Source organism: Eretmochelys imbricata, chromosome 2 (assembly GCF_965152235.1).
Source record: "Eretmochelys imbricata isolate rEreImb1 chromosome 2, rEreImb1.hap1, whole genome shotgun sequence".
Taxonomy (NCBI): domain Eukaryota; kingdom Metazoa; phylum Chordata; order Testudines; family Cheloniidae; genus Eretmochelys; species Eretmochelys imbricata.
Window position 1 is genome coordinate 223950742 of NC_135573.1, and position 23113 is coordinate 223973854.

General features: G+C 44.2%; 1 protein-coding gene across 7 annotated transcripts in view; it reads right to left on the minus strand.

The window, feature by feature from the left end:
* ANKIB1 (ankyrin repeat and IBR domain containing 1) overlaps positions 1–23113 on the minus strand; it is a 168044-nt gene that overhangs the window by 18313 nt on the left and 126618 nt on the right. For all 7 annotated transcript variants that reach the window (XM_077808107.1, XM_077808110.1, XM_077808111.1 and 4 more), the window contains exons 10-14: positions 15925–16013; positions 12442–12572; positions 4468–4602; positions 470–556; positions 308–374 (exon numbers count right to left, since the gene is read on the minus strand). In XM_077808107.1, coding sequence (XP_077664233.1) covers positions 308–374; positions 470–556; positions 4468–4602; positions 12442–12572; positions 15925–16013 — 509 coding nt within the window. The remainder of the gene's footprint in view (positions 1–307; positions 375–469; positions 557–4467; positions 4603–12441; positions 12573–15924; positions 16014–23113) is intronic.

The window sequence follows — 23113 nt, forward strand, 5'->3', positions numbered from 1 at the left end:
ACATATTTTAAATAAATACATGGAATAAGGTGTGGGGTGCTGTTGCACATAAACACTGAAAGAGAATTGTTATCTCCTTAACAACAAAGGACTCAAACTCAAGTTATCAAGATGAACTGAGGACTGACAAAGGCTGAAAGTTCAAAGCCTTAAATGTACAGAAATAGCAGTCTGAAATATATCGTTTCTTGTAGGCATCAATATAAGTAAAGAAAAATCTGAAGAACAAAATTTTTTCTTTTAGTGTAAAGAGATATTTGACTTCAAACCACCATTATAAATCAGTAAATACTAACAAACTACTTACTTCCACTGAGAGCTCTACTCAACTGCTCCATCTTTTCTTTGGCAGTTTTTAGAAGGCGCTGTTCTAACTAAAAAAAGGGACAAAAATAAAGTTCAACAAATTCATCTAATTTCTGGACTAATAAAGTGGGGAAAAATTTACTAGAAACTGTTTGGACCATACCTGATAGCTGAGCTCATGGTTCTTAAACCTCGTGTAATAGTGCATAAACCTATCAAGCTCTTGAAATCGTCTGTGTTTCTTTTCAGCCTAGAAAATAAGAACTCAAACATGAATCATTCATTTAGAGTCTATTAGACTTATATTATTTTCACAATCATCAGCAAATACAAAACTATAGTCAGCTGTTTCAGCTGGGAACATTAGACATTTATATACAAATACCATGGTAATGGGTACTGTTTAAGACATACTCCTTGAGGAATTATACAAAATTTTAAAATTCTGCCAATTTTATTTGTCAAAATAACACTATATAATCATGCCAGTTTCAATTATTTTGGTAATTTATTTCAAAATACCTTTCAGCAAGTTTGTCTGTAGCAATACAGACATACACACAAAAAATTCTTCCAAGAGTAGAGAGTTAAAGAAACCCCTATGACAACACAGTTCCTGTTTCACCTCCTCCTCCCCCCCCCCCCCCAGCAAACCCAGCTGCAGGGCCAGACCCCAGCTAATACACCTGAAGCCCCTCCCTCCCTAGCCCAGCTGCAGGGGCCCCCAGCTCAGACACCTGTCTCCCTCCCCCAAGAGCCCAGCTGCAGGGGCCCCCTCTCCCAGACACCCACACTCCCTTCCGCCCCAGAGCTCATCTGCAGGGGCCCCCTAGCCTAGACACCCGCCCTCAGGGATCTAGAGGAAAAAACAGCCTGATGCTCGATCCCAGGTTTGTGTGGAGTTTCCTGCAAGTCGCGTCCTTCTCTCAGAGCGTTCAGGGAACTGTAGCTGCCGGGAATGCTCCAGCTCCCTCCCTTTCCCCCTCCCTACAACAGTGTCTTCTATGTGCAAGCTGGGCTCTGCAGAGTCCAGTGGCCCCTAGTGGTGGCCAGCAGCACTGTAGCCCATTTCTGTGGGGGAAAGGAAATTCTGTGTGCACATTAATTTTTGCAAAATTCTGCACTGCACAGTGGCGCAGAATTCCCCCAGGAATAGTCTAAATCAGACAGAAAGGTAATGTTTTGAAATCAGAAGTCTGACAGATACAGCCATCAGAACTGAGGAATTGAGATTGTGTGTCTATAGAGCAGGGGTCGGCAATCTATGGCAAGCATGCCAAAGACGGCATGCCAGCCAATTTTTAATGGCACACTGCTGCCTTCTGGGTCCCAGCCGCTGGCCCCGCTCAGCCTGCTGCTGAACCCAGGCTGGGACCCCGACAAGCAGCAGAGTGCCATTAAAAATCCTGCCTGCCCCGGCCCGCTCTTCTCCGGCCCCCCCGCAGGGGCAGGGTGAAGAAGCTTGGTCCTGCTGGCTGCTGCTGCAGGGCAAGCAAGCTCCCCCTCCCTGGCCTCTTCCCCCAGGTGCTGTGTTCCTGGCCCTTCTTCTCTCCCTGCCGCCGATCAGCTGATAGCCCTTGCGGGGGAGAGGGAGAAGCGGAGCCGCAGCGTGCTCGCTGCTCTGGGGAGGAGGCGGAGAAGAGGTGGGGATGGGGCCGTGGGGTGGAATCAAGGCATATCCCCTCCAGCCCCCTGCCGTGAGCCACTCTAGACGGGGGGCTGGGAGGACCGCCACAACCCCAGCCCACACCCCCAGCCCCCTGCCCTGACCCCTGCACCCCCTCACACACACCCAGCCCTCTGCCCTGACCCCTGCACCTCCTCACACACACCCAGCCCTCTGCCCTGCACCCCCCACAACCCCAGCCCTATCTCCAGTACCCCAAACACATACCCAGCCCCCCACATCCCGACTCCTGCACCCCCTTCACATCTCCCAGCCCCCTGCCCTGACTCCTGCACCCCCCACACCTCATGTCCTGACTCTTGCACCCCCCACATTCCCACCCCCACCTCTCACACCAAATGGGAGCTGCCCAGGTAAGCACTCCACACCCAAACCCCAACCCTGAGCCCCCTCCCTCATTCTAGCTCCTGGCCAGACCCTACAACCCAACCCCCAGCCTGCTCCTTCACCCCTAGCCCTGTGCTCAGTGCACTCCCACCCTCATTTCAGTGCAGAGAGAGAGGAAGAAAATGGGCCAGAACCAGGGAGAAGGTAGGTACCCACTCTATGTGGGCAGGGCCAGGACCCCAGATCGGCAGCGGGCTGAGTGGGGCTGGCAGCCGGGACCCTGGCTGACAGGAACTGGCGGATGGAACCCCAGACTGACAGCGGGCTGAGCCGCTCAGCCCACTGCCAGTCTGGGGTCCTGGCCGCCAGCCCTGCTCAGCCCGCTGCCAATCTGGGGTTCTGGCTGCCGGTCCCTTGCCAGCCGGGGTCCCGGCTGCAGGCCCCGCTTCGCCTGCTGCCGGCCTAGGTGAACAGAACCCCAGGCTGGCAATGGGCTGAGCGGGCTGGCGGCATAAGATCAGCATTTTAATTTAATTTTAAATGAAGCTTCTTAAACATTTTGAAAACCTTGTTTACATATGACAATAGTTTAGTTATATAATATATAGACTTATAGCAAGAGACCTTCTAAAAAATATTAAAATGTATTATTGGCACGCGAAACCTTAAATTAAAGTGAATAAATGAAGACTCGGCACACCACTTCTAAAAGGTTGCCGACCCCTGACTTAGACAGTTGATCCCATATTGAAGTTCTGACCTTCATAAAAGTCCATTCCTATATTTATTTAGTCAAACCATAGTGGTTTGCTGCTAAATATGGTGTGTGTGTGTGTGTGTAGTGAATGTGTAAAAACAGATCCGCTTCTTTCTGTTGTGTTCATTATAATAGGTTTAACATGGATGTGACCCAGTGAGACTGAGAGCACCAAACCAATCCAGAGTAGACAAGAGGGAATGATCAAAGCCAGAGGATAGTATTCTGAACTGAAACTTTCTGATGTATCTACTTAGAGTTCTGAAATCTAAAATTAGTCTGAGACCTCCATTCTCTTTTGGGATCAGAAAGTAATGGGAGTAGAACCCTTTTGTTGCTGGAAATAAATAGTAGTTCTTTAAAGTACTTTACTGACCCAGTAAAGCACATAAGTACGTGCTCACTGTATGGATGTGAGTAGTCCCTTTAAGCACGAGTAGTACCAATGAATATAAAGTTATGCATGTTAATCCCCTTGCTAGAATTGTCTTTAGTTATTTTTTTGTGAGTTTCTTGCATAGCAACTGAAAAATTTAAAATAGGGAAGTGTGATTTTAAAACAACAGAAATTGGCAGAATGTCTGACAAGTGGGTGTGTGGTACCTGAAACTTTTTTTGTTATTTTTAGTTTTGACTAGATTTCAAGTTGATAGTCTCTGGTATAATTTTCTATTAAAGGTACACTAACTTTTATCATTGTGTTTAAATGATAACCTAATCACATACGGGTCACTGAGCGGGCTGGCAGCGTAAGATCAGCATTTTAATTTAATTTTAAATGAAGCTTCTTAAACATTTTGAAAACCTTGTCTACTTTACATACAACAATAGTTTAGTTAGATAATATATAGACTTATAGAGAGAGAGACCTTCTAAAAAAATGTTAAAATGTATTACTGGCACGCAAAACCTTAAATTAAAGTGAATAAATGAAGACTCGGCACACCACTTCTGAGAGTTTGCTGACCCCTGCTATAGAGCAATCTTTAAGCAGTGGTCCTCAAAGTACATTGCAAACATCGATTAAGCCAAATAACAGTCCTCTGAAGCACAGCGGGTAATTACAGTACTACTACACTCATTGCACAGAATGGTAACCACGGTAGAGAGAGATGAAGTGACTTTCCCAACATCACACAGTTTGTTAGTACCAGAATCGAGAACCCAGTTGTCTTTGTTCCCAGTATAACACAAGCCAGACAGTATTTTCCTCCTATTATCTCAATATGATATTTAGAGTTATAATTCACTTTTTTCCCACTGTGGACCTAGGAGTGGGAAAATTAAAGTCTAACAAATTCTTCTCAGGAACACCAATTCAGAATCTTAGGCAAGACAGAAAATTACAGCCTAAGTATTTTATTGTAGCCAATACAGTTTAATCTCCTACCTCCACTGTCATTTCCTTGGACTGTTCCTCTACATGCTGAATGATTTCATAGCGAGTGCACCTGTAATAGCCTCCAGTAGAAGAGCTGTGCTTCTTCCATTCTTCTAGGCAAATCCAGCAAAAGTCATATTTGCACTTCAAAAGAAGAAAACAAAACTAATACCCGCATCCAATCATGTTACAGATTTCCAGTACTGCATCATTATTCCACCACAACCAACTGAAGGGACAGAATTCACAGGAATAGTACATTCCCCTGTATGTTTATATGTCAAAAGAAAATGGCCAAGGACCCTCCGAGCAGATGTATTCTAAGCTGCTATATACATTTTAATAGGTCTATGGTGCCATATAAAAAGTATTGGTTGATTCTCAGACATAGGGCAGGAGTGCTTTGCATTCTATAAATTAAGTCTGGGGTGGATGCACAGAACGAGATGTTGAGTAGAGCTGGATGGGAATATATCAACATGATGTTTCTGTTGAAAAATATCAGTTTGTCACTGTTTGAAACTGTTTGTGAGGCTGAGTCAGTTTCTATGATTTTTTCTTTTTTAACTCAAAGGTTTTGGAAAAAGTTTTGAAATTGTCAGAGATAATAAGCTAATCATAGAAAAGGCTGCAGAATGGAGGGAGGTTTGGCTAAAGGCTCTCCTTGCTCTGCATCCCTATCAGTAGCTCCCTGCTGCCACAGCAACCTCGTGGGAGAGGTTGGGCAGCTATTCCATGGTCAACACTCAGGGCTGTGAGCAGAGGCTCCAGCAGCTGGAGGAGGGGAGCTTCCTTGGCCCTTTGATATTCTACTTTAACCTATGTTCCTGCCAGATGCGGGTGTGTGGAAGAAGGAGCCATCATTCTTGGGGCTGCTACCTGTCCCAAGGGTGATTTTGCAGCTGAAGGGCTGCTGCTGCTTCTTGGAAGCTCTCCTGCTTGAGGGGGGAGGCCATAGAAAACTGTATCCTAGCCTTAGCACTTGAGAGGTGCCTGAGTCTCTGCAGAGAAGGCACAAATCTCTATCCAGGGGAGATACAGGAGACACAGCATCTGGCCTTCTTAGCTTTCTCCACTAGGTTGAACTCCACATGGATGAGCCAGGGCATGAAGAGTCCCAGTGACTCTGAAGAGAAAGGGAATCCCCCTGTGCTGATAAAAGCAGACCAAGACAGCCTAGTGACTTTAAGCCTGTTTTTCCTCCTCTTCTTCAAATTTGCTCTTCAGCAGGGAGGAGATGGTCTGCCTGCCTGAAGCTGAAGAGACAGATGAAAAACTGGTGGTTCCTCAGAGGTGGAGCCACACATCCCATGTCTCTAATTGATAGGTCTGGTCTGTCTCCAGGGCTGCATAGAGACTCAATGTCATTGATCTGTGAATCTTATTATGAATAAGAAAGATGAGTGATCTTAACTAAGGCCCAGATGCTCAGAAATATTTAGGTGCTTAACTCCCACTGAAATCATGGAAGTCAGTTTAAGTCCTATATATATAAGTCCTAAAGAAGGTATTTAAGTTGTTTACTTAAAAGAAGGGTTTCAGAGTAACAGCTGTGTTAGTCTGTATTCGCAAAAAGAAAAGGAGTACTTGTGGCACCTTAGAGATTAAGGTATGCATCCGATGAAGTGAGCTGTAGCTCACAAAAGCTTATGCTCAAATCACTTGGTTAGTCTCTAAGGTGCCACAAGTACTCCTTTTCTTTTTACTTAAAAGAAGCCATTCAAGCAGTGGTCAAGACATGCAAATTGATATTAATGATCTTAAACTCAAATTAAATCCCACAACTTCTCTCCGTTTATCAATATTTGCTTATGTCTCTTTTCCAGGAATATAGTTTAAACAATCTGGGGTTTAACACTAAAAGCTGTTAACCACTGAAATTATAATAGAATTTCAATATTGCGTTAAAATTAGTCCAAGAACAAATTAAATCTAATCCCTTGGCAGTGCTTTGGCAAACTCCATCTCACCAGTGATGCTGAATTCTCGATGTTGTGATGACATTGCAGAAGCAGTGGTGGGTTGGGAAGGTTGCTTCCTCTTGATACTGTGCTGTTGTTTTATTGTTCTTAGCTGTCTTGTTGTTTTTTGTTTGCTTGTAAAGATTAAATTAACAGTCTAAACTAAGATGAGCGCTGAGAGCTGGAGTGTAAGTGAGCACGTGTGTGTAACAGTACATAAGGGTAAGGGTATAAGCACAAGAGAGTGTGTTTCAGTTCAGAGAAATTTATATATATTTCTTTTTCCATGGCCTTGCTGAAGATGGAAGACAGACCTCTTTCAGGGGTATAGCTGGATTTAAATATCAGCTGCTGTCATCTTCCATTGGCTCAACATCTTTATTGGACTGTGCTGGTACCATCTTCAGCTCGTGAATATTAAAGCTGCTATTGCATATGTAGCAGAGTTGTTATTCTTCTTCAGCTTTATGGGTATATTGATTTTTGATATTTAAAGTTTTAACTCTCTCTTTTAAATCAATTCATTTTCTGAGCTACCCCTTTAGATCCGCCAGTGTTTAATAGGAGCAGAAATTACGTTTCAAATGAGTCAAAATACTCCTATTTCCTATATAAAAGCTCTTGAAATAGTCAGCTCTTAAAATAGTCTTCAGGTCTTTCAGGTCTTAAAACAGCCTTTTTAAATATAAAAGATTCTTAAAGAGAGTATTTAAATGTAAATGGTCAAAGAAAGTATTGTCTTTTCTTTGTACCATCCTTGGAAAGTTTCTTCTGGTTTTTAAGAGCTTGATAAGGAGCTGCTTACGCATTGCCAGGTAACTAACTAATTTCCCAATTAATGTAAATAATTTCTATACTCAAATGGCTTCTTACATTAGTAACCAGTTATAGCATCAAATGGCTTAGCTATATTTGTACGTAAAATATCTTACTTTTCATATAATGCAAAAAGAAAAGGGAGTACTTGTGGCACCTTAGAGACTAACCAATTTATTTGAGCATAAGCTTTCGTGAGCTACAGCTCACTTCATCGGATGCATACTGTTGAATGTATAGAAGATCTTTTTATACACACAAAGCATGAAAAAATGGGTGTTTACCACTACAAAAGGTTTTCTCTCCCTCCACCCCACTCTCCTGCTGGTAATAGCTTATCTAAAGTGATCACTCTCCTTACAATGTGTATGATAATCAAGGTGGACCATTTCCAGCACAAATCCAGGGTTTAACAAGAACATCTGGGGGGGGAGGGGTAGGAAAAAACAAGGGGAAATAGGTTACTGACTTAGCCACTCCCAGTCTCTATTCAAGCCTAAGTTAATTGTATCCAATTTGCAAATGAATTCCAATTCAACAGTCTCTCGCTGGAGTCTGGTTTTGAAGTTTTTTTGCTGTAATATCGCAACTTTCATGTCTGTAATCGCGTGACCAGAGAGATTGAAGTGTTCTCCGACTGGTTTATGAATGTTATAATTCTTGACCTCTGATTTGTGTCCATTTATTCTTTTACGTAGAGACTGTCCAATTTGACCAATGTATATGGCAGAGGGGCATTGCTGGCACATGATGGCATATATCACATTGGTGGATGTGCAGGTGAACGAGCCTCTGATATGCCTCTGGAAATGGCCCACCTTGATTATCATACACATTGTAAGGAGAGTGATCACTTTAGATAAACTATTACCAGCAGGAGAGTGGGTGAGGAGAGAGAAAACCTTTTGTAGTGGTAAACACCCATTTTTTCATGCTTTGTGTGTATACAAAGATCTTCTTACTTTCCACAGTATGCATCTGATGAAGTGAGCTGTAGCTCACGAAAGCTTATGCTCAAATAAATTGATTAGTCTCTAAGATGCCACAAGTGCTCCTTTTCTTTTTGTGAATACAGACTAACACGGCTGTTACTCTGAAACTTTTCATATAATGATATCACGCAGTGATTATATGAAGGCCCACATTTACATATACAATATTTGCAAATATACATGTCAAAATAAGCTTATAGCATATGTGACAAAGTTCCTCCTCTACCTTGGTGGGTCTTGCGCTTATTGGCGGATTTGCTCGCCTTGGGGCTTCACAGCAGCCCTCAGTTTGGCCATTTTATGAACCCACAGTCCAGGTCAACTCCTCCAGTGTCTGACCAGGAGTTGGGAGGTTTGGGGGGAACCCGGGCCCGCCCTCTACTCCAGGTTCCAGCCCAGGGCCCTGTGGAATGCAGCTGTCTAGGTGCCTACTGGAACAGCTGTGCAACAGCTACAACTCCCTGGGCTACTTCCCCATTGCCTCCTCCCAACACCTTCTTTATCCTCACTATCGGAACTTCCTCCTGGTGTCTGATAATTCTTGTACTCCTCAGTCCTCCAACAGTATGCATTCTCACGCTCAGCTCCTAGCGCCTCTTGCTCCCAGCTCCTTACCCGCGCACCACAAACTGAAGTGAGCTCCTTTTTAAACCCAGGTGCCCTGATTAGCCTGCCTTAATTGATTCTAGCAGCTTCTTGATTGGCTGCAGGTGTTCTAATCAGCCTGTCTGTCTTAATTGTCTCCAGAAGGTTCCTGATTGTTCTGGAAACTTCCCTGTTACCTTACCCAGGGAAAAGGGACCTACTTAACCTGGGGCTAATATATCTGCCTTCTATTACTCTCCTGTAGCCATCCGGCCCAACCCTGTCACACATATTAAGCATTTGAAGGACAACAAAGGTTTTCACCTTTGAGTAGAAACATGAGTTAGAAGTAACCAATATCTTCCATAAAACATTTATCAACCATAAATGAGTCTTCTTGGTTGCTTGCCTTTTGAGCAAATGGTTCCTAGATTTACAACCTAGTATTTGTTGTATGTTCACAATTTGCAATTGAAGACACTTATCAAATACTCTATACAAGGTCAAAATCCCAATTACTAACATTTATATACATCTTCCAAAGGATAAATGTAAAAAGAAAATAGTACAGAATGGTAAAACAAAACAGAAGCTATAAAGCTGCATACAAGAGTCTGTGAACACACACGAAGGTAATAAATATAGTTTTACAGGCAAGGTGGTGTCATCCTCTTTGACACTTTGTTCTCACTGATGACAGAATGCAGACATTTCCTAGGAATTTCCTTAATTAGCTTGAACATTTCATTATTTTATAATGAACCCAGATTAACCAAAAAACATAAGCATGTGAGCTATTGTATTCCCCAAGCATCTTGCGTATGAAAATAACAGTGGCCTAAAATTCAGTAACAGTGAAGCCAATTACATAATAACCTAAAATTATAATACATTATAACTGTTTTATTAATAAACTTTTTTTGCATCAGTACTGAGGTCTCTCCCCTATTATGTCCTTTACAAATCTTATGCTTCCCCATCTATTTGATATTAAGAAGAATGCTAGAAGACCTCTAAGGATACAGAAAGAACAATCCTGAACTGATTTAGCGTATATAAGGAATAAATGACAGCCAATAAAGAGACAGTCTGGTGAAAAACCAATGACTTCTCAAAATCATGGTCCTAAACATTTAGGACCCAATTCTGCACTTTGGGTTGTGTGGACATATAAAACGGAGTGTGGCAGCTGCAGGGAGCCAGTTTTGATTTTCTAATACTCAATCACTAGGATCTGGCAGAAATTAGAGCAGCAGGGAGACTACTCTAACTGCTGCCAAAGGCCTAAAGTCTGTAACAGAACTTACGCAAGTGGATGAACAAGTATATAAGGGAGCTCCACTCCGCCATGGGGCCCAGCCCTGAAATACAGCTCACATAACCCTTCCCCCTCCTCTTATATAAGGAAGAGGGGAGGCTGGTACAGGAAGTAGCAGAATTGCCTCTATCAGCTTTCTGATGATGGTGAGTTCCCCTACAGAAGGGGAATTCAATACCAGTTATCTCTAGCCATTTTAAAGCCACTTTGTGCTGCTTACAAGGTGCAAAGCGCTCTTAGCAGACTGGAGAATCTGGTCCCTAGTTAGTACCTCAGATGCTGGTAGAACTGAAGTAGTGACGCTAACTTATGTTTAATGGTGAAAGCCAATCAAGCCTATAGTATGCAACGCTTGAAATCTTGTTGAGTTGATCTTATTGGCACGAGTTGAGCTCATTTGAAGAAAGAAAAAGATAAATGGTAAACCTAGAATGAACCAGTGAGGGCAAGGCAGGATCTGTTTCTGCTGGTAGCATAAACAACAAAATCCCTAAATATAGCAGAGGAAAAGTGAGGAGGAATGTGATGGGCGCAGAAAGAAAAAGCCATTTGCTTGGTATGGAGAGACAGACTCCTGGAAAAAAGAGAGAAAGAACTGTTTTCTAACCCAAGGTATATTTTGATAGAAGCCAACCAACCTACACAAATAAGTGTTTGAAACCTGAGTCGTGACAGACACCCCTTTCTTAATCTGAAAACCTGACATTATTAAATGGACATATAAGCTGTTTTTGCTACTTTCACATAACCTATTGTGACAAGGTCAGGCCAGATGGCTACAGGAGAGTAGTAGAAGGTAGCTACATTAGCCCCAGATTAAGCAGGTCCCTTTTCTCTGGGTAAGATAACAGGGACTATTCCAGAACAATCAGGAACCTGCTAGAACCTATTAAGGCAAGCAGGCTAATTAGGACACCTGCAGCCAATTAGGAAGCTACGAGAACCAATTAAGGCAGGTAGGCTAATCAGGGCACATGGTTAAAAAAAGAAAGACATCCCTTCAGTTAGGGAGAGGCATGTAAGGAGCTGGGAGTGAGAGGATGTGCTGCTGGAGGACTGAGGAATAAAAATGTTACCAGGCATCAGGAAGAAGGTCCTGCAGTGAAGACAAAGAAAGTGCTGCAGGGAGGTCATGGGGAAAGTGGCCCAGGGAGTTGTAGTTGTCACACAGATATTACAGGAGACATTGTAGACAGCTGCGATCCACAGGGCCGTGGGGTGAAACCAATAGTAGAGGGTGGGCCCAGGTTCCCCCCATTCCCTCAACTCCCTAGTTGACACAAGAGAAGCTGACCTGGACTGAGAGTCATATCAGAGGGGAAGGTCTCTAGCCTGTCCCTGACCCACTAGGTGGGACAACAGAGACTGCGGGGATTGTTCTCTTCCCTGTGTCCCATGCTGGCTAGTCATGAGGTTAGCTGAGTGAACAGCAGGTTTGAGCCAGTGGCAAAAGTGGCCAAACTGAGGGCTGCCGTGAACCTCTGAGGCAAGCAAATCCGCCGGAAAGCGCAGGACCCACCAAGGCAGAGGAGAAACTTTGTCACACTATCCATTGACTAAAAAGCAAGTACTCTAACTTTCTGCTTTTAGTTCACTTGAAAAAAGAGTTGTCTGAGATGTATTATAATGTTAGATAAAGAGGTTTTGACATAGAAAATATTGCTATGCAAAACCTATTTATTTTTGTGAAGTATTGAAAACTTGCATCTAATTTTCTGTCTACTATTACCCTTAAAGTCTTTTTTGGAATTACTGTTCTCCTGGTTTCTCACTCCCTTTGAAAATCTATGTTTACATTTTTCCAAGCTGACCTTCTTTTGATATTTTCAGCTCACCTTATTTCCCTTTGTATTATTTCTCTATCTTCATTAGTGTTCACAATGCCTCAAAATTTAGTATCTTCTGTGAATTAAATATGCTATTCACTTTCTCTTTTAGGTCATTAAAGAAGAGTGGCAATGCAAAGATCTGTATAGTTTTCCTCTAAGTCTTTCCTCCTATTTTATTCTTCGTTTACTGCTCGTCATTTCTCTTTGTTTATTGTCCTTCAACCCATGTAATGAGTGTTCACTGCCAAGCCAAAATGTATCTTGTAAGAAAGACTTAATGAAATTGCATATCAAATACTCTGCTTTTATCTTAATACATTAGAGCTTCTTTCTATCTGCCAATGTTGCAATTTGGTTTAGAAGTTCCACTAGATCCCATGCCTATGATTTCAGAGACTTTGTATGTTTGCATTTACAAAATAGACATGTATATACAACTTGAGTTACGCTTTCCACCATAAACAATATAAACTTCTTTATACCTTTGCACACTGCATGTGGTTGCAGCCCTCATTCTTCTGAATTGGAGATTTGCAGTTGGCGCACGGTTTGGAGTTAGTTAGTAACCATAGGCAGTTGGCAGCATCTTCATAAGCCTCACTAACTCCCACAACTTTGGGAGAAAAAAGTGGAAAAAAAATAGAAAAGTTAGATTATCTGCATATCAACTTTTGTAAAAAGTAGGTTAAGAAGTCTGCGTGTTTCCCTAATTCTTGACAGTGCACATTAATTTCCTCATAAACCTACAGCATGCGTTACAAAAGTAATGTAAGGCAAAAATTAAGATGCTTTAACAAATACGACAAAAGTCAAAGGTCACATCCACACCTCAATCAGCTCGGGAATGCATCTGTATATTTTATTATGCTTTACATTATAATTTATTAAATATACTATAAGATGTTAACACAGTCCAAGACCCATGCTAGGAATTTAAAAAAATCATTGTTGATACTTAAGTTTTATACTTGTTTCTACGGATCACTCCAAATAAGTGTGTGTCCTATGTTATTCTACATTAATTAATAAATAATGGTAATATTATTTGTATCACCTACAAGCCCTGGTCATGGATCAGGACCCCACTGTACTAGGCATTGTACAAACAGAACAAAAGACAGTCCCTACCCCAAAAGTTTACACTCTAAATAGACTTATTCACCCTTCCCCCATTTTTTTTATACTTAAGTATCAGCTGCTTCTATTTCTCTAAGATTTATGGAAATGACTTCTGGACATAGCATTAAAAGCCAAACCATGTACAATAGGTAATACTTTAGAAAATAAATACTCAGCCCTTTGGGACTCTTTTGGGGATTACAAGATTTCCTACCAAGCTCTAGAACACAATTTGGGAGGTGGGCGGAGGAAGTTTTTAATACGTTTTGGCCTCATCCACACTGCCTGACGAAACTGTGTGAAAGCAGTTTTAGCCTACAGCAGTTTTAAAGCATACTTAAAACAATTACAGAAAGAAAATACAAATGTAAATTGGGCTAATGGGAGATGATATTTATTAAATTGGACTTTCCATTGTAAAGTAAAAAATCAGGAAATATCTCAAAATAGCATGAAGAGGGAATCTGAAATTTTCAAAGATATCAAGCAAACTTCTATTTTAAAATGCTTAGTTAATTTAACAATGGTTTTATATTCATAATTAACATTTACATACCACATTATATGTTCTAAATGCTGTAGACACACAAAGGGCCTAATTCTGATCTCATTTAACATTGGTGTAAAATAGGAGCGGCAACAGAGTTACAGCAATAAGCCGGCATGAAATCAGAATAAAATTGTAAGCAATCAATCTAATTACACTGATAAAATAACCAATATTTTTAACATTATAAAGATAAAGATTACTGACCTGTATCCAGAGTTCTTCAAGTGGCCTCTGCACATTTGCATTCTTAGAACGTACTCATGGCGTAGCCAGAAATGGAACCTTCTAGCAGCACTGCACATTGGAATGATTCTTCTTTGGAGTTCTAATTCCAACTCAGCATTGGAGGAGGTGGCTGATGCACAACCCACTTCTAGCTTCGCTCTCCAAACGTACAGAGCCACAAGGGGAAGAAAAAGGAGAAGAAGGTGCAAGAGCGCTCCAACAGGCACTGCTACTAGAAGCTTCCTCCGGTCCTGATGGTACCATGGGCACATGCCAGAGTAGGAATGTGCAGAAGGCCACTTGAAGAGCTTACCGTTACAACAATTATGAAAGTCTTGGATTTCCAATTCATTCCAGTTGTAAGATGCATTTCCCATATCCAAACCGAAAGAATCAAAACTGTGAAGGGGGAAGCTGTGTGTGTGTGCGCGCACGTGCGCCTATATTTTATATATATATTTTTTAAATCACAAGATTTTAAAAAAATCTTGTGATTTAAAAGAAAAACAAAAACAGCTCTGCCATTGAAACTACTCAGAATATTTGGTATAGAAATAGACTTAACTGAGAAGAAGTGATTTTGAATCTTCTGGCTAAAATAGATCTGTCAAGGTTCCCTCCCCATTCTGAACTCTAGGGTATAAATGTGGGGACTCACATGAAAGACCCCCCTAAGCTTATTTCTACCAGCTTGGGGTAAAACTTCCCCAAGGCACAAACTTTTTGCCCTTGGGGGGGTACGCTGTCACCACCAAGTGATTTAACAAAGAATCAGGGAAAGGACCATTTGGAGTTCCTATTCCCGCAAAATATTCCCCCAAGCCTTACACCCCCTTTCCTGGGCAGGCTTGAAAATAATATCCTAACCAATTGGTTACAAAGCGATCACAGACCCAAACCCCTGGGTCTTAGGATCATAGAGAAATCAGTCAGGCTCTTAAAAGAAACAGAACTTTATTAGAAAGAAAAAAGGTAAAAGAAGCACCTCTGTGAAATTAGAATGGAAGATAATCTCATAGGCAGTCAGATTCAAAACACAGAGAATCCCTCTAGGCAAAACCTTAAGTTACAAAAGGACACAAAAACAGGAATACACATTCCCTCCAGCACAGCAAATTTCACAAGTCAAAAACAAAAGCAAAATCTAATGCATTTTCTAGCTAGATTACTTACTAACTCTATAGGAGTTGAATTGCTTGCTTTCTTGATCTGTCTCCGGGCAGAGGCATCAGACAGACAGACAAAACCTTTTTCCCCCCACCCAGATTTGAAAGTATCTTGTCTCCTTATTGGTCATTTTGGTCAGATGCCAGACAGGTTAGCTGAGCTTCTTAACCCTTTACAGGTAAGAGAATTTTATAGTACTGTATCAGAGCTTTTTAACCCCTTCCCTTTAAATTCTGACAAGATCTATCAATCTATCTAGAAATAGATATATGAAAGTCTATTTTTTCCTACTGTGCTTTTACTCAAAATTGGCTGAAACTCCAATTTACCAAAATAATTCACTTTCTGCCACAGATTAACTAAGGAAGACGCGCTAGCAAGGAAGCCACTGGATCAGGGGAGAGGTCACTGCATTTATGCTGAACTGTTTTTTAAGTGGGAAGTGCTCAAGACGTTCAGTGCAAACAATAAATAGTTTCTAGAAGAAAAGGCCTGAAGAGACTCTGGGCATGGCATTTAATCCTTCCTGGCCTGGGGAAACAGGTTAGTTATTTACATGGACACTGCTGCTCCTCTTGTAAAACCAGTTTCTGACTTTATGGTAAATGTATTGTATTAGGATTTTTTAAAAACATATATGTTTTAGGTAACTTTTCCCCCTATAATGTTACCCAAAACAAACCTCTAATCTGTAGGGTTTGATTTAAGACATGAGCAAGGAAATTCAGAGTTAAAGAAACGGGAAAATAAAGAATTACACAGTTTTCAGCACCATTTTTTCAATTAGATGATTTCTACAGGACAAATGATCAAACCTGTTCCTCCCCCCTCTTTCACATCATTTCTTAACTACCATACAGTTCTTATTTAATGCTGTTAAAAATCCCACAAAAACCACTCTTACGTTCTTCTGGTTTCATTTCTGATATCTTCTGCAGCCAGTTCTTCCATGTTTGGCAGTCACAAGGTTCATGCGCTTCACCAAGACATTCCCTGAAAAATTAAGTCATAAATACAGTAGATAATTGTTTAGATTGGTTCAAATTGAAAAATAATGAAGGCACATTAAAACTCTAAGACAGGAAGATAAAGAAACCTACTCAATTACTCTCACTTTAAAACATTATTACATTTGCTCACAACCCAAGGTAGAGCTTCATGAAAATTAATGAGAGAATTAAGTGAGGCAGGAAAGAAAAATGCTTTTTAATTATGATGGAGAAAATCTCAAAAGCAGCTGGTATGCACTATGTTTTATGGGCTGACCAGTAATTAATCTAGGCCCATGTAAAATGGTCATGTAGCTTTTGTACAAGGGGTGAAGTTGACCTCAGTGCAGATGGACTATGAAAGGCCTTTATTATTCATATTAAAGTAATATTCCAAAGGCCCCAATCACGATTGAAGCCTCACTGTGTTAGATACTGTACAAACATATAGTGAGACAAAGTCCCTGCTCCAAAAACCTTTCTGGCTAAGTATAAACTCCTAGTTTAAGTGGAGTTTATGTGGTGCATAGGGCCTTGAGTAGGCCCTCTACAGTTGGGATGAATGTCATCCAGAATTATTTGTCCATGTCCACTGGTGATCATTAATCCTTAATAACAAGGTCAGTGCTTAAGTAAATCCCCATTGCTTTAGTAAATCCCCATTGCTTTCACACTCTTCTAATGCTGAGTGAATTTGGATTTCTACCCTTCCCAGAGTCCCTAAATGGAAAGGAGATGATATTGGTTGAAATCATATGGACACATAAGGAGTTAACAGTGGATCCCTCAAGTTTTTCCAGATTTACTACTGCTAGTTTTCAGGATGGCAGTCAGTATACAGCATCAGATACATGGCTTCCAGATGGTGCTTGGGTGTAGATGTGTCAACATGGATTCCAGAATTGTCACGACTTGCTCTTTTACTGGAAATACAGCAAAACAGCTTGAGACATCTGCCACATGAAATACACAAATAGTTTACAAATGGGGTATATTTCCACATGGACACCAGCTGTATCAAAGAAAATGCAAATTGTCTTTTGAGGATCAAATGGTAAACTACTTTCTACAATGCAATGTCATAAGCTGAATGAATACTCATTATCTCCTTTGTCCTCATCACAACAGGGAACATGTGAGCAAAAAAAGCTTAAAGAAAACTACAGAAAAGAAAAGAAAAAAAGAAAAGAGAACCTTCTGAGCCACCCTCTTCTACCTGTACAATTGAAATAAGGTGAGGGTCAATCTGAGCCATAGGATGAAATCCTGGCCCCATTGACTTCACTGGGGCTAGACTTCACCCACAATAACTGTTCTTGGATAATTTTAATTGTATACAGAGAAAACAAAATTAGCAGAAAGGGAACTAACAAGAGAATGGCCCCCTTACCTAAAGGCTGATTAATTCACCCTATACAACAAACAAAATAACAAAGACATGCGCATTGGCTTCTCTGTGGATTGTGAGCTTTTGAACAGACTCACTTCAAATCCTAAATTTTGGAATACCCGCAGAGACCTTGAACAACTCTAAAAAGAGAATGAACCAGGAATTACAGAAATACAGATAAGATTGTCAACACTGCTTGAATCTTGGTGTACATTTTGAAACGCAAACAGCCTAAAAAGGAAGAAAGGGGAAAACCCAAATTATTACAGCTGCATTTCCTTGAGAGACAATGTTAGGTACTCTTCTAGAGACTGGATTCAGGGTGTAAACATAGAAATCCTGAACCTTCTTTGTTGCAAGGAATGCCTTTGCTGACCACCCATAAACCCGTTCAAGTTAAGAGACTGAAAACAGAGTTATATTTTCTAAAAATGGATAACTACTTGAGGTGCAGTATTGGTCAGCTTTGTCCCAATTTCGATGACACTACTAAGTAGATTAGGGTATAAGCTGTATTACTTATATCCATTCCATTCTAGGTGTGCACGCGTCCATGTGCGTGGTCATTGGAGATTTTTGCCTCAGCAGTATTCGTAGTGTCAGCAGTGGCGCCCCCTTGAGAGCTGCGCTCATGTGCTGGTTTATCAGGCACTGCCAACCCTACGCTATCTCAGTTCTTTCCTGCCAGCAACTCCAACAGAGGGGCAGGAGGGTGGGTAATGGAATGGACATGAGCAACACAATCTCTGACAACAACAATTACGAAAGATAGGTAACTTTTTTCTTCTTCGTGTGCTTGCTCATGTCAATTCCATTCTAGGTGACTCACAAGCAGTGCAAATGGAGGTGGGCTCAGAGTTTGCGGTCTTGCAGCACTGCCCTGCTGAAGCTAGCATTGTTCCGGGCCTGCTGGGTCAGTGCATAATGGGCCATAAATGTTTGGGCAGATGACCACGTAGCAGCTCTACAAATCTCTTGGATCAGCACCTGAGCCAAGAAGGCCGCTGACGACGCTTGCACTCTAGTTGAGTGCACTTTGACTATGGCAGGTGGAGGCACATTTGCCAGCTTGTAGCAGTATCGAACGCAGACTGCGATCCAGAATGAAATTCTCTGAGCAGACACTGGGCAACCTTTTCATCCTGTCTGCCACTGCAACGAACAGTTGCGTTTACTTACGGAAAGGCCGTGTCCCTTTGATATAGAAGGCCAGCGCCCTCTGGACCTTCAGGGTGCGTAACCTGTGCTCCTCTTTGGAATTGTGGGGCTTTGGAAAGAAGACCGTTAAGAAAATGTCCTGGCCAGTATGAAACTGGGAGACTACGTTGAGCAGGAACGCCAGGTACAGCCGCAACTGGACCTTATCCTTGTAGAATACTGTATAGGGTGCTTCTGACGTAAGTGCCCTGATCTCATACACACTGCTGGCAGACGCATCCGCCACCAGGAATGCCACCTTCCAGGAGAGAATGAGAAGAGAGCAGGAATCCAGAGATTCAAAGGGAGGCCTCATGAGCCTCAACAGCATGAGATTCAAATCTTCAGATCTTTCAGGAACCAGGCTGTCATGTTGTAAGCGAAGAATGACCTGCCTTGGAAGGGAGGGTGGAAAGCCGAAATAGGAGCCAGGTGGACACTAACTGATGACAGCAACAAGCCCTGGAGCTTAAGGTGCAGGAGATAGTCCAGAATCAGCTCCAGGGAGGCCTACTCAGCCCAGAAGCACCAATCCGAGGCCCAGCATGTGAATCTTTTTGACGTTTCCCCATAGGTTGCTCTGGTGGAGGACTTTCTCCTACCCATTTCCCGCTTGTCTATATTAAGCCATGCAGAAGCCATGCTGTCAAGTGCAGCACCTCCAGGTTCAGGTGCAGGAGACTGCCATGGTTCTGGGCCAGCAGGTCTGGCCAGAGAGGGAGCCTCAGCGGCTTAGCTCGCAAGTGGCCTCGCCAGCACTGGTTCGGCATGTTGCTGGTCGGTAGCCATAAGGATGACTCTCACCCTGTCCCGTTTGATCTTCACAAGGACTCTGTGGATCAACGGCACTGGTGGGAAGGCGTACATCAGGGCTCCCGACCAAGGAAGCAGGCAGGCATCCAACAGGGAACCCCGGTCTATCCCCTGGAGCGAACAGAACACGTAGCATTTCCTTTAGGGAGGCAACCAAGTCCACCTGGGGAGTCCCCTACTTCTGGAAGATTATACTGGCTGCTTCCGGATGGAGCGACCACTTGTGGCGAGATGAGAAGGTCCTGCTGAGGGGACCCGCTAGTACATTCTTGGTGCCGGGCAGGTCTGTGGCTACCAGATGAATGGCGTGCTGCACACAGAAGTGCCAAAGGTTCAGAGCTTCTTAGCAGAGGGCTGACGACATCACTCTACCTTGTCTGTTGATGTAATACATTGCAGCAGTATTGTCCGTAAGGACCTGCACCACCTTGCCCTTCAGGTGGGGCAAGAAGGCCTGGCAGGCCAGACAAGCCGCTCAGAGCTCTCTGACATTGATGTGGAGGGCCAGATCGCCCTGCAACTAGAGGCCTGGGTGCTCAGCTTGACCAGGTGGGCTCCCAAGCCCAGGTCCGAAGCATCGGAGACTAGGGTTAGTGATGCAGACGGGGTTGCGAAGGGGACTCCCTGAAACACTGACCTGGCATCCAACCACCAATACAGGGATGACAGGATGTGATCCAACACTCTAATCATCCTAATCACCCAGTTTAGCTCTTGTCTTTTGCGGGAGTAAACCGACGCCAGCCACGCTTGCAGAGACCGGAGGTGGAGCCGTGCATGACTGACCACACATGTACAGGTGGCCATGTGCCACAGCAACTGCAGGGAGGTGAGAGCCATGGTGAGTGGGCAGTTCCTCACATGGGAGATCAAGTCCTACATGGCCTGAAAATGCGCCTCCCGGAGGAAGGTACTGGCTCGTATGCAGTCGAGAACCGCCCCTATGAACTCTATGTATTGGACTGGCCTTAAAGTGGATTTTTTCTCTTTTATCAACAGGCTTAGGTTGTGGCAGGTGGTATGCATGAGATCGAGGCTTCTCTGTACTTGGTTCTGAGACCTGCCCTTAATGAGCCAGACATCGAAATATGGGAAAACCTGGACCCCTTGACCTCTGAGGTAAGTGGCCACTGGAACCTTGGAGCCGAAGAGAGGCCAAAGAGGGGTGCCATAAATTGGAAATGGTGTTTGCCTACTATAAAACAGAGGAAATGTCTGTGACTTTAGAACATGGAGATGTAAAACTAGGCGTCTTTCAAGTTGAGAGTGGCGTACCAGTCTCCCGGATCCAGGGAGGGGATGATGGAGGCCAGGGAGATCATGCAAAACTTCAACTTTTTGAGAGACCTGTTGAGGTGTCGCAGGTCCAAAATGGGTCTCAGGCCTGCTTTTGCTTTCGGGATTAGGAAGTAATGGAAATAGAACCCCTTTCCCCTGGAGGAATGTCCCATGTCCCAAGGAACCTCTTCCACTGCCCCTAGGTGCAGGAGGTTCTCAAACTTCTGAATGAGGAGGTGCTAGTGAGAAGGGTTCCTGGAGAGGGACAGGAGTGAGAGGCAGCCGAAAACTGCAGGGTGTAACCATGAGACACTATGTCCCGCACACAACGATTTGAGGTGACTTGGGACCAGGCCAAACGGAAGAGACGAAGACGGTTGAGGAAAGAGTGGGGTGGATCTTGGCAGGTGGCTGGGGCGTTGCTCTCGACCACACCCTCAAAACAAGTACTTCTGGCCCCCGGGGTGTTTTGCCAGACTGGGCAACGCAGGACAGCGGGAGGAAGAAGGGTGACGACGGCTGAAACTAGCGTCTCTGCCCCTTTTTCTTGCAGGTCCCTGGCGAGACTGCCAAGGCCTAGGCAGCGGCCGGAATTACTTCCTTGCAGGCTGCAGAATATGCATTCCCAGCAAGCGAAGGGTAACCCTGGTGTCCTTCAGCCCATGTAACCTCGCATCTGTTTGGTCTCAAGAGAGACCATTCACATCAAAGGGGAGGTCCTGGATGAAAGTCTGCATTTCCTGGGAGAGACCTGCAGTCTGAAGCCAGGAGCTGCGCCTCATCACCACTGGCTGACGAGTCCTCCCTGTCCCATGCCATCTGGAGGGAGCACCTAGCAGCCACAGTGCCCTCTTCCACCAGCGTGCCAAATTCCTAGGCAAAACCCTGTGGAAGGGATTCCTTGAACTGATGGAGGGAGTCCCATAAGTTAAACTTGTAACGGCCCAAAAGAGCCTGATGGTTCACCACCTGGAACTGAAAAACTGGCCAGTGAATAAATCTTTCTACCAAACAGAGTCAACGGTTTGGCCTCTTTATTCTTGGGGGTGAAATTGGTATGCCCTTTTGTCTCTTTCATTGGCCACAGAGACCACCAGTAAACTCCAGGGAGGATATAGAGGTACTCAAACCCCCTTGGCGGGACAACATACTTCTTTTCGGCCCTCTCTGAGGTGGGAGGAATGGAGGAAGGAGTTTGCCAGAGACCCTTGGCAATCTTAAAGACACCTTCATGCACTGGCAGTGTGACACAGGTTGGGGTGGAGGCTGACAAAAGGTTAAACAAGGTGTGCATCTGCTCAGCCATTTCCTCCACCTCCAGGCCCAAGTTCCGCCAGGGGAGGTTCTGGGGCATCTTCTCCCACACGGGAGGGAGGCTTAGGGGTGGGCACCATTCCCTATGCTTCAACCGCCAGGCATCTCTCGTGCACCCATCCCAGTGCTGCCAGCTGCTATTCTGAGCTGGCGGCTGATCTGTGGTGAGAAGGGGTCATCACCACAACTGGCATTCCTTATGTGCCGCAAAAAGGCCACTGTACTGGCCGTGCTGCAAAGTCTGTGCTGTCGCCGTGGCCTCGGGTTCCCATTTGCGCCAGTGCAGACTAGGCAAGGGGCTGAACTGATCTTCCATGTCAGAGGAATCCCCTTCTGGTGACCACAGTGGGGCCGTCGACGCCTGGGTCTGCTTGCTGACCATTGCCGTCAGGGACCGGTGCCCAGAATGAGGTGATTGGTGCTGGTACCGAGGGGACCGGTGCCATGGGGACTGGAGACATGACGGGGAGCACTCCCACGATGCACACGACTGGGACCTGCACCTAGAGGATGATCTGCGGGAGGGCGAGCAGCGTCGATAATATGGAGACTGGCGTCTTGCTCTAGGTGATCCGCATTGAGACGGTAGCAACTGCGAACGCAGCGCTGGTAAACGAGGGCGAGCCCCAGAGCTTCTGGGCTGCAACTCTGGCGACCTGCAGCGCAGAGGTGGAGAGCACTGCTTCATCTTGGGGGATCAGCGGCGTTCCATTGCCCTCCGAGGGGTCTTAGTGGCTGGCTTTTCCTTGTGGGGAGCCTTTGTTGGTCCTGGGACGCATGCTACATCGGTGGAGGCCTGTGTTCTCTCAGGGCTGGGGGAGCCTATAAAGGCGTCGGTGCCATCAGGGCTTTTGATCCCATGCTGCTCCCGGGAGTCGGTACCGGGTGGACCTTTCACAGGGCTATGGGCCCCGTCCGGGGAGGTGCAAGCATGCAGCTCTGGAGTGGCCGGGCAGCACTAAGTGGGTCTTTTGCCCTTTTTGCTTGGTGCTGGGGTTTTAGTCTTCTTTTTGGGCACTGGTGCCGGGGAACAATGATGGGGAGAGCCTGGCGCCGGGGGGCACTGCACACCAAGGCCAACGTATTCGGCGAGTCCTGGTGGGGCTGCACGG